The sequence below is a fragment of the Falco rusticolus genome, chromosome 3 (genome assembly GCF_015220075.1).
Source record: "Falco rusticolus isolate bFalRus1 chromosome 3, bFalRus1.pri, whole genome shotgun sequence".
Classification (NCBI taxonomy): domain Eukaryota; kingdom Metazoa; phylum Chordata; class Aves; order Falconiformes; family Falconidae; genus Falco; species Falco rusticolus.
The window spans coordinates 92,216,313-92,234,661 of record NC_051189.1 but is presented as its reverse complement, the minus strand read 5'-3'; the positions used below and the strand labels follow the sequence as shown (position 1 = coordinate 92,234,661).

Genomic DNA, 18,349 nt, shown 5'->3' with positions numbered 1-18,349 from the left:
GTAGTACAGTAATAGATGATTACCTTCTGTTACAGTGAAAGGTTCACTGACAACTTTTTTACTCTGTGTATCAGTTCATATTTTTCAATGGAAATAAAAGCAAGCATTTTATCTTCTTTGCTCAAAGTTGATGTGAGCTGTCAAACATAAAATTCTGTAGCTGAGTTCTAACTTGTAGTTAGGGTATTGTTTTGTATTATCTCATGATGCATTTCTGCCACAGGTTCTTTTTATATTTGCATAAAATCTGAGGAAAGATTCAGTGAGTTGATTTTTTTCAGGAGTAGAATAAACTTAGTGTGCCTTCAGAAAGCAAAATGTTCTTTACCTCTTAAGTGCTTTGGGCTATGTATTTAATAACTTCTAGGGCAGATGTGTATGAACATCTCTTCTGTAAAGATTCTGCGCGTGCAAATTAGTTTCTTTTAAGCATTGTTTTCAGATAAGGCAACTTCATCAATGGGCTTGTTACAATAAGGGAACTGAATTATACAAAGTCAGCTCTTGGGTGCATTAAGAGTTTGAAGCAATGTTTACTGGGTGATGGTTAAAGCCTATTATGGCAACAGTTCAGATGTATTTCTGGTGAACTCTTTCACAGTAGAAGCTTTGAAATGAAAATTAAATCCTAATAATTTAGTCCTGTGCTCTGTTGTGAGTTTTGCTTTGTTTTGTTGTTCTGGGGTTTTTTTTTTCCAGGCTACATTTCACAGCCCATTTAGTCAACTTGGGCAGAGCCCGGAAGGATGTTCCTCTTACCTGTTTCCAAAAATCATGGGCTCAGCCAAGGTAAGAATGTCTGCACTGTATGTGGAATTATCTCACCTTTGTGTGTTGGTATCCTGCAACTGTAAGTGGAGTCACAGCAAGAGTCCTCAGGGAGAGCTCCTGTTTATGTCTTTTGAACCAAAGATCAAGAAATGTATGACAGAACCAGCACAGGCACCATAACAGAGTAGTCACCGCTTTTGAAGCTATACTGTGATACTGATGCAGGAAGTTTTTTTTCTCATGGCTTCCTCCACCTTCTCAAGACAATTTCCATATGGTGAAAGGTTGTATCTTTCCTCCAGCAACGGGAGGGTATCGTGTAAAGAAGGATTAAAAAGAACAGAAAATAAGAGCATTCACAAGAAATGTCTTGGTAGGCTGCCTTTATCAGGCTTCTTTTGATATCCCACAGAAAAAATCTGGATAGCTTCAAGTGCTTATCTGGTATCATTGCCTGCATTATATAATGTATTTTTGTTGAGCAGGGTTTAAATCTGTATGGAACAGAGAACTGCCTTATAAACATCCAGGTATCAAGGACAGTCTGTTCAGTGAGATACAGCCTACCAGTGCATGTTCTAGAAATCTTGGAGTCACTGCAGGAAGTGAACAAACAAATTTATGATGAGGTAATGTCAGGTGAACCTTTGAGCTCTGCTCAGAAAGACATGTAGACTCTTGGTGAACAATAGGAGCTGGAGACCAGTCACTGGTGGTGTAGCCCAGGGGTTGATACTGAGTCTAATTCTTATTTAACTTCTTCATTATGACCCAGATGATGGGACTGAGTACACCCTCAGCAGATGATACAAAACTGAGAGGAACTGCTGATACACCAGATGCGTTGCCGTAGGGACCTGGACAGGCTGGGGTATTGGGGAATCTCAGCAAAAGAAAAGGCAGGGTCCTGTACCTCAGGAGAAATAATCCCACACACCAGTGTATGTGGGGTCTTACTGGCTGGAAAACAGCTTTGCAGAGAAGGACTGGTGTATCCTGGTGGACAAGTTGCCCGTGAGCCAGCAACACCACCCTGCAGCAAAGAAGGCTGGTGGTATCCTCGGTTGCGTTAGATCGAGCGTTGACAGCAGGTTGAGGGAGGTGTTTCTTCCCCTCCAGTTGACACTGGTGAGACCACAGCTAGTGTGCTGCGTTTGGGTCTGGGCTCTGGCTACGAGAGAGAGACAGACATGCCAGAGCAGGCCCAGCAAAGAGCCACAAAGATGATTAAGGCACAAGAGCATATTAGATATGAGGAGAGACAGAAAGAGCCTGAACTGTTTCTCCTGGAGCAGAGATGACTTGGGGGAATCTTATCAATGTTTTTAAATACTTGATGGGATGGGAGGGTGTAAAGAAGATTGAGACAGATTCTTGTTAGTGGTGCCCTGTGACAGGACAAGAGGAAAGGGGTACACATTAAAACACAGAAAATTCCATCTGAAGGTAAAAAACCAATTTTATAGCGAGGGTGGTGAAACACGGGAACAAATTGTGGAGAGATGCTGTGAAGTCTTTGTTCTTGGAGAAGTGTCTTATCCTTGGAGATACTCAAAACCCAGCAGGACAGAGTCCTGGGCAGCCTGCTCCAGCTGACCCTGCTTGAGCAGGTGGTTTGAACTAGGCAGTATCTGGAGATCCCTTCAGAGGGCAGACATTAATAAGCAAGAGAGTAAAATAAATGTGATTTGGAAGCTTGTACGTTTCCTGTCAGATTACTCAATTCTTGTCTTGTTGAATCACACTTCCTACTTTCCTTTATATAGGCAAATGAGATTTTGCTTTTCAATAAAAAGCTGACTGCAGCAGAAGCCTGTGCCCAGGGACTTGTGACTGAAGTCTTCCCCGACAGCACTTTTCAGAAGGAAGTTTGGGCAAAACTAGAAGCTTATGCAAGCCTTCCTAAAAATGTCAGTATTTTAAATTTTTCTTCACCTTGTAAGTCTGTAGCATTCCCAATCCTGCCAAAGGTATCCTGATATCTGGTCCTTAATTGAAATGACAAGGCTCAATGTATTTTCCTTCAAGCACAGATCTGTCCCCCTGCCGCTGGGAAGCGGATACATCTCTTCTGCTTTGGCTGAATCTGAGACAGTGCACTCACTGTATGCAGAGACTCAAAGGCCAAAAAGCCTTATAAACTAACGAATCCACCTGCAGTCTCTGTGTGCGTGCCTTGGATGCCTTCTCTTAGACTTTTGTTTTGGCAGTAGTTTAGGTTGAAGAGCCTTACCACTGTTTCTACAGTATTAATTGTACTGTATGCACTGTGGGAGCGCAAGATGACGCTGGGTGGATTTACTTTTTGCTGAATTCAGTCTTCCTGCTCACTAGTTTAGGTTTTGCAAAACTGCTTGAGTCACGATGGTGTTATGTTCCATTAGACAAGAGGAGACACTTGTGCCAACTGCTGATAATGGAGGTTGCATTTGGCACTGCAAACAGTTGAACAGGTTTTGCTTCTTATGTCTATCTACTTTGATTATGAGCACTTAGTGGACTGCTGTTTTGCTTCCCGTGAACCTCCTCCACCTTATTAGCAGTCAGTAATTAATTACTTCCACCAAAAAAGTTGACTAAAAGCTAAAATGGTAATACAACTGTTAGAATTCCAATGTGTTTATTGTGCTGTTTTCTGAAACATTAAATCAAGGTATAGAAGACATAACTTCCTAATATTCCTCTTTCTCCTCCAGTCCTTGGCAGTGTCAAAGCAACTCTTACGAAGTGTGGAAAAGGAGAAACTCCATGCAGTGAATAGTAAGGAGTGTGAAGTCCTGAAGGAGAGGTGGTTATCTGATGAATGTGTAAATGCTATTGTCAGCTTCTTTCAGAAGAAATCAAAACTCTAATCTCCACCAGTAGAATAATTCACCTTCTGGCAACAGCTTAACCTACTCTTATTGCTAATAACCTTTCTCTTGAAATAATAGTTCTTATACCTTTTGATGCGGTATCTTTTTGTCCTGAGTACTGAGTTAAAACTGGTTCATAAAATTAATACAATATTATGTGCCTTGGATCCATTACGGGTATTAGGTTGGGGAAAGAAGTTTCATTATTCTGTGAACAGCAGTGGTGTTTCTGAATAGTACTAAAGCAGATTGTCTCCCAAAAGAAGCAACGGATTCAATAGCACTCCAATAAATATCTTATGATTCTTTTTATTAATCTGTGGGGAAAGAAATACTGTACTAATGAAAAAATAAATAGAGGTATTTAATGACTGTTGTGCTGATTCTTGCTCCTTCTGTTAAACATCCTTAGTGAGAGGGGAAGTAGTTCCTGGAGGTGTGTTAACACAATAGTCTTACAAAAAATACTCACTTGACTAACTGGAAGATTCTCAGAGATGTTTGTTGTGAGCTTTATGATTCTAATCTTAAATATATGTTTCCATGAATTGCTCGTATTGCACTTTTTCTGTGAAAACCCCCATTATAGTAGTATGACCTTTTTAGCCATTTTGGAGCTAAATTAACAAATTATTTTTAACAGAAAAATTCTTCACTGTTTGTGGCTGTCTTTGGGTAGAGCGTGTGTACCAGCCACTACAGAGGGCGGAGGTAGGTAGGCATTTAGCTCGTGCCAGTGAAAGGAAATCACAGAGGAGCAAAAGCTACTTGTCAAGAAAAGCCTGTCAATGACAAGGTGCTCAGTGTTGTAAAGAAAATAATTGTTAATTTCAGTGCTTTAGACTAATCTCAAGAGCATTGACAGTGAGAAACACCAAAGGTCCTGGCACTGCATGTAATAGCAGGGGTGCAGCGGGTGCCGGTGGGCAATGCAGAGGGAGGCTGGCACAGGCGTAGCAGAGGTGGGTGCCAGTTTCTTGTCTGGGTGCGAGTGCCAGAGCACCGGGGCGAAGCACACGGGTGGGAGCTGCCGGAGCAGAGCAGCCAGCTGCCAGAAGTGGATGGCTTCAGGTCTGGTGTGCCTTGGCGGTGGCTTGTGGTCTTGCTGCTGGAGAGTTGTGTGGACGTGCAGGATGACTGCTGGGCAGTGGCACTGCTGCCTCGCAGGGTCAGCAGGACTTAAAATCCAGACTTTCTCTCCACTGTACCTGGCCACTGGGATTTAACTACTGAGAAAGAAAAAGAAAAATGTGATCAGAGAAGGAGGAAAACAAGAAGCATGGATATGCGTCACTGAGCTATGCTACAGCGGTTAAATTTGATGCGAAGAAGTATTAAACCTGTTTAGGGTCTTCCTTAGCCATGTGTGAAGGGTGATGCTGCCACACGGGATTGCCAACAAAACCAAGTTTGCCGTTGTACGGGATGGTGGCAGCAGCAGCAGCATGGGGGAGAGAAGCAGGGGAGGAGGAGAGGGTAAATCTGCCAGGGAGGCCTGAGACCAGCTGACGGGAAAAAGCAGGAAACCAAAATAATTTCCTGCTACCATAAAATAACATGGAAAAGGTCCGGGGAGAGCATGCTTCCAGCTTCCCTTGGCAGAAACAGCCAGGGGACGTTCCCCCCCAGCACCCAGGGCGGGGACATGGCCCCAGGCCCCAAGGCAGGCGGTGGGAGGGAGGGAGGCCATCTCTGTGGGGTGACACAGGCAGCACTGCGGGGCTGGTGCAGTGGTGAGACCAAGGGGTGGCTGAGGCCCAGGGGGTGGCCGCAGGAGAGGCAACGAGAGAGGCTGAGGCAGAGACCCAGGTGGGCAGCGAGTGCTGCTGGAGGGGCTCAGGGCCACCACGGTGCCACCGCCCCACGAGGCAACGGCCTCTGCCATCCCACCCAGCCGCCCCCCGCCGTGGATGGGCAAGGAGCACGCGGAGGCAGTGGGCTGCCCGGCGGGGCCGCGCTGGCTCCAGGGAGGCATTGCCGGAGCACCCCAAGGCGTGAAGCTCCGTGCTGGCTGCAAAATGGTGGCAGCTGTGTGGGGCGCGGAGGAGGCCAAGCGCTTGGGCCAGGCCTGGGGCAGCCCCGGGGCTTGGGGCAGTGCAGGGCATGTGCCTCCGGGACCAGAGAGTGAAACATGGCTTTGTCCTTCCGAGGTTCTTGTGGCTCATACGCTTTTTTTCCCCTCTGCCACATTGCTCACCTGAGCCTGAAACACTTTCTGTGGGGTTTTCATGACACTGTGATGCCACCATAGTGGTGGCCATTGTTGGCGTAGCCAGGTTAAACGGTTGTTCAGTCTTTTGAAAACTCTTTATCAGTGACAATGTTTAGTAGATTTAGTAGTGCATGAGCTCTGTCAACAAGTGTATTTTTTGTGCACGTGTGAGATGTGTTTGCTTTCCTCAAGGAAAAATGCAGCCATGGATAACCTGTTGCTGGATGAAATAGCAGAAACAGGGTTTCCTTGATCAGTATACCAGCATACAGCAATGGGAGATAAACCATGACTGGTTTTGTAATGAATTAGATCTGTGGAAATATTTCCTCCTGTTCTGACTCTCCATGAATAATGACAATAAATCAACGTTGCTTCTAGGGAATGGAACTCATGGGTTTTTAGTTAACTTCTTGAAAAGTTAAATCATTCTCTCAGATCGCTTATGAAGGTCACTTCATAATTTCTTTATTCACAAAATGTTTGTTTCTCATTAGCAGAATCTTTAGTAATTTATACACATTTTAGAGGTGCCCAGTATTAAGAACAACAAAACAAGTCTGATGAATCTCTTCAAACAACTTCTACTTACTCTATACCACAAACTAGTAACTTTAGATACTTTTTTCTGAAATGCAGTCATTTATGGATTGTGAGAATTACATCAACTGTTCTTGAAAGTTTCTTAAGTTCCCCTTCAAGGTATCACTTTTGGGTGGTGTCTATCTTGCTAACACGGGTGTGCAATGTACAATAGAATTCAGGTCACGCTTGACACAATTATACATGTGCTTAATGATCTGCCTTCGTGTTTGCATAGAATCATAGGTAAGTAATCAAATAGGTTGCACAGAAATACAAATGGCAAGGTGTCTGCACCGAGTTTCAGAAAACAAGGTGTTCTGAGCTTACACTGGATATCAGATCTGCAACATTCATTGATTATATTCATTAAAGTTACTGCTAGTACAACACCCGTTTGTCTAAAAACATATTTGAGACCAGCAATTAGAAATCCAAAGTGTGTCAAAACCACAAAACTCTGCATAAAGGGCATTGTGAAAAAAACTATTTTCAGGCTGCATCATGATGCTGGCTTTAGTGTTTCTAACTTTGAATTTACAGTTCAGTTATATATACTCCGTAACAATGCTGCTGTGTTAAAGTGCTTGTTCCAGATGAATGTGATCACTTCCATGAGGGCAATGTATCTCAGATTTAAACATAGAATTTTATGTTTTTCAAACAAGTTAGAATTTATGATGAAAAACTCTAAACTCTGGTTATTTTTAAAATGTTTCCTGCATCTATAGACTTTCCTAGATACCTACGGACAGACAGCTATGCATGTTATATAATCTTGTAGAAACTAAACAAAATATTTCCATTTGCCACATTTCCTTGAAGGATTAATTTTCCTCTTTGGTTTGCAAGCGAGCAAACTTTAAAACACTCTGTGTTGCCTATAACAGGTGAAATGTAATATCAATACTTTTTAGCTCTAAGTAGGTGGAATAGATCTAGGATGCAACGTCTAAAACCTGGGGGGGGGGGAACCCATAACCAAATCCTTCTATGAATTATTAAGCACTTCTCCATTCAATATAATCAAGATGTGTAGAGCTGAAAGCAGTTTGTATAGAGTGTTTAGTGTGATACTGCTTTAATTAATTAGTTGCAGTGGAACACACCTGTCAGCAGTTCAGCAGCTTCTCACCAAGAAGGTTACACAGCACAGGACGACAACTAACAGAACTGGCAGCAGACTGCAGAACTTTGCAAGGCAACCAGTTTGGGGTTTGCAGAGGGCTGCAGCAAAAAAGCTAAGATTTCTCTCGTCATATTGTCCAAAACTTTGGGACTAAAATACAAATCTATACAGCTGAAAATTCAATAGTGGCTTGTCAGGGAGTAGCTGCAGTCTAGACCAAAGGGTTGGTTTTTTTCCATTCCTGACAGAAAACCCTGACTCCCTCAGGCCTTCTCTCATCACCTCCCGGAGGTCAGGCTGAGAGCTGGTGGGATGCTGCTGCGGACCTCGTGTCTATTAGTCTGCCACAAGTGGTACAGGTGAGAAGTGTCATTCGAAGGAGTGCCAAGCTGCATGCAGATGGTTGGTCATAGTGCTGCTGCAGAGGAGTCCCGGCACAGTGTTTGTTCCTACATGAACCTTCCTGCTGTCCCAGGGGTGCCCTGAGCTCTGCACTCCAGGTGGGGATATTCTTTTACTGAGACTTGCAAACATCACCATTTTCATGAATGCCAAGTTCATATGCACCTGTATTATGTTAGAGACATAGTGTGCTAAGAATGCGAACAAAAAGTTTGTAGGAAGATATCCTTTGTTAGAGTGGTTAGTGTAGCAGAAAAAGTTGGAAATTTTTCTGGCACTTAGTTCTTTCTTCATGTATCCTCAAAAGCACACCTCTTTTCTCCAACTATGGTAGTTGGTTTTATAGAAGTTATTTCTCCCCACATAAAATCCCCTGTTTGTTGAAACGCAGATTCAGCATTTTGGGGTATGTTGTTGAAAGCCAGATTCAGCTCACTGGAGCTAACAGATATACAGATAACAGAAATTTTCTAGAAAAAGACCAAAGAAAAAAAGTAAGTGATAATTGCTGAGAAGTGTTTTCGCATGCACTATATCCCAAATTGGTTTGTTCTTTATGCAGGACTCTTGCAGAATTCCAGCAGACCTATTGCTAGATTTGAGGTCATCTGAAAATATGTGTAGCGCAACAGAAGTGGACTTTGTTGGTCAAATAAATTAAGTATCCTGTTTTATTTCATATTCCTTGTGCTCATTCTGAAACATGTTTCTGATAGCAAAAGAAAACTGTTTTCCTTACTTTAGCTAACTCAAAATATCAGCAAAGAGTGTTTCATGCCTGGAAGAAGACACATAATGAAGGCAATATTGCTGTGAGCAGGTAAAATAATGTTTTAATAATTATATCAATTTAAATTGAGTAGTTAATGTCATAACCAGCCAGCCAGGCTGAACAGGTGAGAGCAATGCATGCAAAGACATGTTAGCAGTCTGTGGAATTAAATCTCAACAGGTAATTTTCAGCTTATATAGTTCTAATTGAAGCACTCAAAGGGCTTTTATTAACTAATGTAGATTTATTTTCATTAAAGTTAAGGAAGGGCACCTGGGAGGTAACAAACAGTATTTTCAAGTAAAAGCCTTTTGTCTTCTAGAAGATGTTATTTTGTACCATAGTTACACCCTAAGGATGCTTGTAGATATCTAAGCATACAATTCATTAACTCTATTATTAGCATAATTTCTTCAGTATATTCTCTGTATACTCTGATGTTTGTTTTCATTATTAAAGGAGTAGTGTACAGCAGAGAAGGAGATTTTTGTTCGGCTATTTTTGTTTTATTGGTACTAGGCTTTCTCTTCCACTTTAATTAAGACCCTAGAACTGTAAGAGCCACTTCAGTAGTTTTGATTACAAACAACATTTCTTATACACCACATGTTCTAATGCATAGGAAATACTTATGCAGATTGAAAACTTCAACCTGAACCTTGAATAATTCACTTACCTCATTTTCCCTGAATGTATCTGTAAAAAACATGATGGTATCTCCAGTTTGTATCCTTCACAATAGTATATGTTCACCTTAATCAACCTTTTGTGGTGTGTAGGGTTTCATAATTTTCAGCCGGTAAAACATCTATTGCAGGTGTATTTTTTACCTGGCATTTTAGATAAAAGTAGTATAACTAATCTCACAGATATGAAACAAGGAAATCTTTACCTATGGATATGAAGGTTAGTTTAAAAAACTGTAAATGATTTGCATAGATAAAAATAATTCAGAAATTAAAGTACTTACAGAAATTCCATGCCGTTTCTAACAGCATACCTAAAAGAAGATAAACAATCTGTAAGTTGTGACAAGTTGCATTGTTTGAAGGGATGTTTTTGCTGTCTCACAGCACTGCTAAATATTGTTCTATTTCTTTTTGACATTTAAAGTTATTAGATTTGAGTAATGTTTTAAAACTTTAAAAAGAAGTATCTAAGCAACAAGAGGCAGAAGCTAACTTCTGATCATGTTGTTCCATTAGCTCTGATCTTCTGAATATGTGTGATTTGAATGTGAGAAGAAAGCATTACATTATAAAATAGGTGGCTAACACCAGGTTTTAAGATCATCTTGGTGAGTTGGATTGTTCATAATCAACAGGCTGAATTTCAATAAAGAGAAGCACCTTTCCACTTCTACTACTACAGCTGAATTGTCTTTTGACAATTGTACTGATGACTAGATTATCTTCTAGTGATGCTGAAACTAGATACGCCAAGAACTGACATAATTGCTCTAAAATGGTTACCTCAGAACTATTTCAATAGTGATTATCTTATTTTAGCAAAACCTTAAGTATTTTCACTGATCTGCCCATAAAGGGTCAACAAATTCTGTCATATGATTCTGCTGACGATACAGAGCTGGGAGGAGCGGCTGATCCACCCGAAGGCTGCGCTGCCATTCAGCGAGGCCTGGGCAGGCCGGAGAGCTGGCGGAGAGGGACCTCATGGGGTTCAGCAAAGGCCCGTGCAGGGTCCTGCCCTGGGGAGGGACAGCCCCGCGCACCAGCACGGGCTGGGGCTGAGGGCTGGGAGGCAGCTCTGCGGGGAAGGGCCTGGCAGTGCTGGTGGGCAGCCAGTTGCCCGTGGGCCAGCAGTGTGCCCTGGTGGCCAAGAAGGCCCACGGGACCCTGGGGTGCGTGAGGAGGAGCGTGGCCAGCAGGTCGAGGGAGGTGATCCTGCCCCGCTGCTCGGCCCTGCTGAGGCCGCACCTGGAGTGCTGGGTCCAGTGCTGGGCTCCCCAGTTCAGGGGAGACTGGGAACTGCTGGGGAGGGGCCAGCGGAGGGCCATGGCGATGGTGAGGGGGCTAAGTGCTATGCGCAGAGCATAGTGGGGAATTGTCCCAGGTTTTGCTACTCTGTGCTGTAGCTAGCAGAGAGCACACTGGTGTGTGTTTGAATGGTTTCATATGCAAATGCATTTTTCTTGATCCCTTCGGCAGCAGAGTGCAGGCTACAGTTTGCCTTCACTTGGAAGGGCATCCAATACACCTGGAATCGACTGCCCCAGGGGTGGAAACACAGCCCTACCATCTGCCACGGACTGATCCAAGCTGTGCTGGAACAGGGTGAAGCTCCAGAACATCTGCAATACATTGATGACATCATTGTATGGGGTAATACAGCACAAGTTTTTGAGAAAGGGGAGAAAATAATCCAAATCCTTCTAAAAGCTGGTTTTGCCATTAAAAAAGCCAAGGGATTCACACAGGAGATCCAGTTTTGTGGAATAAAATGTCACAATGGACATTGTGAGATCCCAATGGATGCGATCAACAAAGTAACAGCTTTGTCCCCACCAACTAATGAGAAAACTCTGACTTCCTGAGGACTTTTGGAGAATGCACATTCCAAACCACAGTCACAGTGCCGGAGCCCTGGGACAGGCTGCCCAGAGAGCCTGTGGGGTCTCCTGCTCTGGGGACATTCAAACCCGCCTGGATGTGACTGTGCAGCCCTAGGAGACCCTGCTTCAGCAGGGGTTGGGTAGATGCTCTCCAGACCTTCCAACCCTGACTGTTCTGTTGATACAGGAAAGAATCCAAAATACATGCAAAACCCCTTCTGTTAAGCACTTCCCAAGCCCTCCACTTCCTTCATATTTTTTTTGTCTCTAAGAATGTGCTCTTCCTTTGTGCTTCTTGGAAAATAAAAGTGAGAATAATGGTGTAGAGTGGGGAATTGTCCCAGGTTTTGCTACTCTGTGCTGTAGCTAGCAGAGAGCACACTGGTGTGTGTTTGAATGGTTTTTCATATGCTTTTGTAAGTTTTTTGTAAACTAGGTACTTCAAAAGATTTAGGGAGAATCTCTGTGGGATTACACTTCCTGTTACAGGACATTCCTGTAGCAGTTGTGTCATCTGCTTCTATAGGAAGTTAGGAAAAAAATGAAGATATGCTTGATTGTCTCTGCTGGGAGCCAACTGGAAACTGGCTTCTGCCAATCTCTCTTTCCCTACTCCATAAAACCTTGTGGATGGTCAGTGGCTTAAGCAGTGCTCAGTGAAGGCAGTTAATACTTTACTTCTGTAATGGCCAGTAAACCAAGGAATGACTTAAACTTTTAAAAACAGCTTTCACTTGCATTTGGTGTGAAATCAGGTTGAAACAAACCAGTTTCCCTTGTGCCTTTCAAGCTTCATTTTCTTTTACCATTCCTATTGCAGATAAACACAGGGATACTGCTTTATTTTCTTCTTCTGGACAGTATCTAAATACAAGTATTCATCACATGGGCTTCTTCTGGTTATTGGGACAAAGGAGATTGGAGCTAGAATACTTTTTTAAACCAAACCCAGACTACTCTGTTTTTTGTTATTATTGCCCAGTATCTAGCTGCGTTAAGGCAGTTTTTGGGTAGTTTTCCATTCGTCATGTTGCAACACATACTCTGAACAAGGATGTGCTTTGCCACAGTAGGATTCCTTTCATGGAGGGTCAGCTGGAAAGAAGGAGGGAAGCCTAGAAGGTGGTACATTGGCGTAGTTTGGTACCTATGTTTGGATGTCTTGGTCTGTGCTAGTGTTCGCTTTGTTCTGTAACGGGTCTATTAGAAAAGCAAAAATACATACTGTGTTGTGAAGCCAGTAGGAACAGTACGTAAAAGGCCCTTTGCCTCCCCCAGCCTCCCCCCGGCCCGAGGAGCGTAAGGAGCTAAACTGGGGGTGCGCCGTCTTTGGGAGTCGGGAAGAAACTTGCAAGTCTGTTACGCAGGATCGGTTTCAGTCTCTGGGGCTGAACACCACTCATGCAGACTACAAGAACGCATGTTCCTTTTGGGAGCGCCCGTTTTCATGTAGAAGATAAAGAACACAGGATTACTTTTTTAAAAATAAAAATTCACATTACATTTTTTGACAATAGAATGGATGAGTTGCAAGCTGAATATGTAATACCCTGAAGAGAAAAGCAGAAGACAGGGAACGCAGCAGGATGTTCAGCTTTTGATATTTTCATAAAAATAGCAACCTTGCATTTATCCTTGAGTGAGGGAAGTAGAGTTGGTTTTTAGTTGCTTGTAGGCATTGAAAAACAGTTTGAGCAGTTAGCCCACATTTATTATACGCTTAAATCAAAATAGCAGCAAATTCCAAATGAATCTAGTGGAGTACTGCTTTCCTCCTTGTGACACACACCCTTAGCATACAGAGTATAACGAAGGCCAAGGTCTTTACTGGATTCAGCAGTAAAAAAAAACACTATTGCAGTTCTAGTGTATTTTCCTCCTCCAAATGGAATCTCCAGTTTATTTTGGTCTTTTTTTCCTTCCTTGGACACACCCGTAAGCCTCCAGTGGAAACTCCAGCTCACATGATAACTTTTAAACTTCTTTGCTGCTAATCATGCAGTGGGAGGTAACGTGAATGAATATTTAACAGCATCTTACAACAATTTTCAGCAGACACCAATAGTAATCTGCTGGGCAAAAGGAGACTGGGATATTTTTTCAGTACTGGAACCGAAGCTGTTATTTCTGACTTTGAGCCTGCTGGTGAATGCAGTACTGAAGATCCCCTCTCTGTTTCCAAATGTAATTTTGGGTTACAAAATAGTTACACAGAGGACAGACTTTTTATGGAAGAAACTAGTGCATCTGAGAATGAAAAGACAAATGATGGTTTGCCTAAATATTTCAAAGGCATAAAGATAAAGCTATAAGCAATAGAAAACAACCAAGGAACTAATAGCCAGACATGAAAACAAAATATTCCTTTCTCTTCCCTTCCCTGCCATTCATTAGGCTTTACTAAAGGCAGTCTTTTCAAAATAGGATGACCACAAGTTAGGTTTTGATGTGTCCCTGGAAGGCTCTGATGTGACACTGTTCTCTCATCTTCTAAAATGGAAGGAATGAAGTCCTTGACTACATTCCAGGAGAAGACCAAGACCTCACAGCTTCTCCCTGATGGTTGTCAGCAATCGACCTATTTCTTCAAAGTCCATGCATCAGTCAGCCAGGGCTATTTCATTCTCCCTGTCTTCAGGTGGCTTTTGATCCAGAAAAAAATGCAGCTGCTCTACATGTGAGCAGAGCTGTTCCAGATGTGTTTGCCAGTGCTGTGGGCCAGGCAGGTGCAGAGTGGAACACCCGCCGCTGGGAGTTCGGCTGCGAAGGCAGTTTGAGCATCACGCAATTCTCCAGAGAGCTCTGAGACGCCCACCACGTTAAACTCAAACCATACACCGGTGAGATCTTCCTCTTGCTCTGTTGCTGAACCAAGGTCTCATTCGGCTGTTGTAGCGCTTTCAAAGTTCCAGCCACCAAATACAGCTGCCTCCAACCCTTTCTGTATCATTCTGCATGAGTAATACAGGACAAAATGTTCTTCAGAAAGAGCTCAGTAGCGAGTAAACTTTTGCCTCGTGAAAAAGGTAGAATCTCAAGCTTGCTGTGGCAAAACTGAAATACATTAGTACTGAAAAATATTAATTTCTTGGATTCCTACTTGTTGTGAGTGAGTCCCGTTCAGCACTGCTGGTTTAGCACGGTTTATAAATTAAGCCAGCAAGTGTTTTCTTACTGTTCAGAAGTGATGGGTAATACCTCATCAGAATTGAACACAACTGTGTTATTAAAAAAAAATAAAATCAAATTTAATTCATTTCATGTGCCAGAATCTTGAGACACTTTCTAAGACCTGTTTATAATACTGTCTTCCAAAGGGAGGATGCCTCGCTACAACTACAGCTTATTTCAAATATTTGTAAAACAGTAATAAAATGTAGCGTACAGACTGCATGTTAATTACAGATGTATTACTTAAATACATTGAAACAGTGTAAATGTGGTGATACGACTTAGATAGTCTCTGGGCCACATTCCAACTGCCTAAAACTGGTGTGGGCTGAAAGTGTTTCAGACTCCAGTGGAATTAATTACTTGTATTTACCTTGGTATGAATAGAATAATCTGTAAAATAGCTTACTGAGAGCTTGACTGTTGCCTGAGACCAAATAATGGGTGGCCTTGTAAATAAAATACATACGTGAGTTCTGTAAATACATTTACCCCCTCTCAGAATCTAGGACCAGAACATGTTCCTGTGTGCTCCTGGATTTTGGAAAACTATGATAATTATTCCAAGAAAACCATCTTCAACTTTGAAGAGTAAATTGCATACTTTGTTTCATCTTTTTTTTGCTATAAAAGAGTTATTGCCATTAAGTATGTGTTTAGACTGCATTCATTTCTCTGTCTGTGTACAGGAGCCTCCCACACATGAATTTTGCTAGTTTTTGTTACTTTACAATTCAGCTGTTTCTTCAGGTTTGCAGATCTTCTTTGAGATGTCTTAAATTGCTCTTAATCACATATATGCAATACTGTGTAATGTACTACATGGAAAGAGAATTTCTGCATTATTTTTAAAGAAGAAAAACCTTAAGAAAGAAGCATGTTGACCTAGGCATTACTTCAGACTCTCGTAAACATAGCTGAGTTTTTCACTAAGCCTTTATGAACAGAAATGGATCAATTACTTGCAAATAGGAACGGATTTACTATATTAGATTTAATGAGCTAGCAGAGCAATTTGAGACAGGTTGTGAAATCACCCATTTCCTATCCTGTCAGACTGCCTGGATGTTCTGTAAAAGAGGCAGGGAACTCTGCACCTAGATTTGTCCTGGCAGATTTATTTAATTTAAGCCTCCTAGGGGAGGAAAACAGATAGGCATTGTGCATGTGCACATTGCAGATTTAAGTTCCTTTAAAATTCCCCCAAGGAGTGGCTAAACTGCCATTTTCCCGTGTGCAGGAGACCGTTCAAAGGAGGAGTGATTGCTGGCACTCCTCCTGCTCAGCCGTGATGAACCATCTTCCTTCAAGAAGCTGAAGGGAACGGTGCCTTTACCTGCTTCAGCCAGCTGGCTTATTTTGTCCGGATATTAAATCCAGACTAAATTTTGTAAAATTGTTTATGGAGTTCTGTGCATTCCCTTTCAGATGTCTAGTAGATACACAAGTAAACAAGGTCATCTTGGTTTTAGTTGAGCAGAACTTTGTTCTTTCCCCTGGCAAGGCTGCAGCCCAAACGTAGAGCTGTTCTACACCGAGTATCTCATCCGGATAATGTTTTTAGGATGAGCTTTATTTTAACATAGGAGATAGATTTGTAGAATGTCAGAGCTCTAGGTGTATTTAGATAAGGTAAAGCTCCTTTTATAGGTAGCATGTGAAGTTCAGCTTCCTCATTTGAGAACAGGGTTTAAGGGCAGAAAGAATACAGATAAATTGAGACCGGTGAATGTGACAGCTCAAAGCCACCGTCAAGAGTATTTGCAGGAGAAAATTGTTCTTGTCACAAATCACAAACATTAGTTCTGCTGCTCCTGCTTGTAATGCGCTCAGCAGCATAATTGCTCTTTGCTGGAGTTCAGCTCACATTCAATCAACTGCAGGAAGAATATTCTCCCATTTATTCTGAGGTTTTTAAACACTGAGTGAGAATTGTGGTAACAGTGAGGTATAGGACTCATAAAAGGATAAGACTTCAACATTTGTGTTACTTTAGAACCAAAACCTCTGCAATTCATTGCAAGGAACTCAGCATAAAAATCAACGCTGCTAGTAAATAAACCTTTGCAAACGACAGAAAAAAAATCCCAAATCATAGCAGTCCTCTCTAAGCTGTAGGTCATTTGGTCTGGCCCCATGCTTGAAATAAGGCCAGCTGCAGAGGGAAATCACATTCCTCGGCACCACACCTTGTTCACTGCCGGCTTCCCATGACACCACCGCAATTTCCAGCAGCCTACCAGGCAGGCTGCTTCCCTGAGTTACTTCCCCATCTGCAGCAGCAGCTGCACCATTTAGACCCTTAATACTCCAGTCAGGATGCAAGTAACGAAGTGGCCAGGTTTCCAGCTTGTGCAAACTGAAAAACACCCACATGTAGCCAGGGTGGTTCGCAAGGGGTAGAGTTAAGAGTGGCCATGGACTGTTAGAAATGTGGACATGCAGAATGTCAACACCAGACAATTACCATTTATTCTGCTTAGACAGCAGATGACTTACAGTGGTTATGTCTTTCCATCAATGCAGAAATTCACCTGCATCCTCTCCTGAAGAAATTGTACTTCTGCCAGATAATCTACCAGATTCTGTGACAAATCTACCTACCCCAAGGAACAGGTCAGCTGCAGCTGCAGGTCTAAAGAGGCCTTCAAAGACTCATAGAACATGGCAGAGACAGTTTTACTATGAAAAGATCCATTTCCGGTAACAATACAGGATTAGTGGTTCTGACACGTTACTGAAACCACAGTGCTTACTTTTTGGAGGAGGAGGATTGGTTTGCCCCTTGTGAATGCAGCGAGGGCTGGGTATGGGGGTGCCACGGGCTCCAGGTGGGGCATTCTGTCCTTGCTCTTAACGGGACCTCCGAGAGAAAGCGGCCCCCCAGAAACACCAGGCACCCTGCACACACAGCGCGTGGCAGGGCAGATGAGTCAAGAGTTTTCTTCATTCTGCAGACTGCAGATTCCTGTGCCCAGTATCCTCCTTTACCAGCTCATGCTCGTTTTTAAAGCCATACAGACTTTCTTTGCTTATTATTCTTGATAGCAACTATCAGCCCGATTCTTATAATGGGGTGTATTGTGGTTGTCCCCAGTTACCCTCTCCCGTTTCTGTTTTACAAGAACACAAAGCCACATTTGTTGCATTCCCACTTGAAAAGTAACAGTTTTAAGACCAAACCAGGAACAGTTATAGACAGTGACTGTATCAGTATCCACCTTCCAGGTTATGACCTATTTATTTCTTATCTGTAGCTTTACATTATTTCTCATTAACTTAAACCGAACGCTTAATCTTTCTAAATATTCTCCCTGTGCTTTCACTATTTTATGAATAATTAGCTCATACCTACTTTATAGAAAGATCTGGGCCACAACCATCAAAATCGGTGTTTATAAGGGAATAATCGAGACAATGAAGAATTCAAAAGGTATAGCATGGAAGGAAGGGCCAAGTTTTTCATTTAGAGAAAGTAATTTAATTTGTTACAAGTTTATATTAAGTTTTAGTTATTTAAGTATTTGGATGAAAAAAACCCCAAGATGTGAAAGCCTAGGAGGTATATTTGGTAGTTTCACTTCCGTACCCACGTAATGAGTACAATGAAAATACACATTCCATCCCACTTTACCATGCTGCTTCTCCCATTTGATTAGCCTCAATTTTTTTCTTACAAAGATTAATCTATAAATACACATGGCTTCCCTTCACTGTAATACAATTAAATTCTTTCATCTCCCAACTCATACAGGGTGGTAGTACTTCCCTATAAAATATTAAAAAAAGGCGTGGGAAAATCAAAGTGAAATCCACATGAATTCTTTGGCACTGACAGGGCTTCCAAAAACCAGGAGATGAAGACAACAGCTCCATTCTACAC

At 42.3% G+C, this 18,349-nt stretch overlaps 1 protein-coding gene across 5 annotated transcripts in view; it reads left to right on the top strand.

The window, feature by feature from the left end:
• The window catches only part of ECI2 (enoyl-CoA delta isomerase 2), a 34,443-nt gene extending 30,445 nt beyond the window's left edge, over window positions 1-3,998 (top strand). For all 5 annotated transcript variants that reach the window (XM_037379793.1, XM_037379796.1, XM_037379794.1 and 2 more), the window contains 3 exons: window positions 700-789; window positions 2,538-2,681; window positions 3,468-3,998. In XM_037379793.1, the coding sequence (XP_037235690.1) occupies window positions 700-789; window positions 2,538-2,681; window positions 3,468-3,623 (390 nt within the window). In that variant the 3' untranslated portion in view covers window positions 3,624-3,998. The remainder of the gene's footprint in view (window positions 1-699; window positions 790-2,537; window positions 2,682-3,467) is intronic.
• The last annotated feature ends 14,351 nt before the right edge of the window (window positions 3,999-18,349 follow it).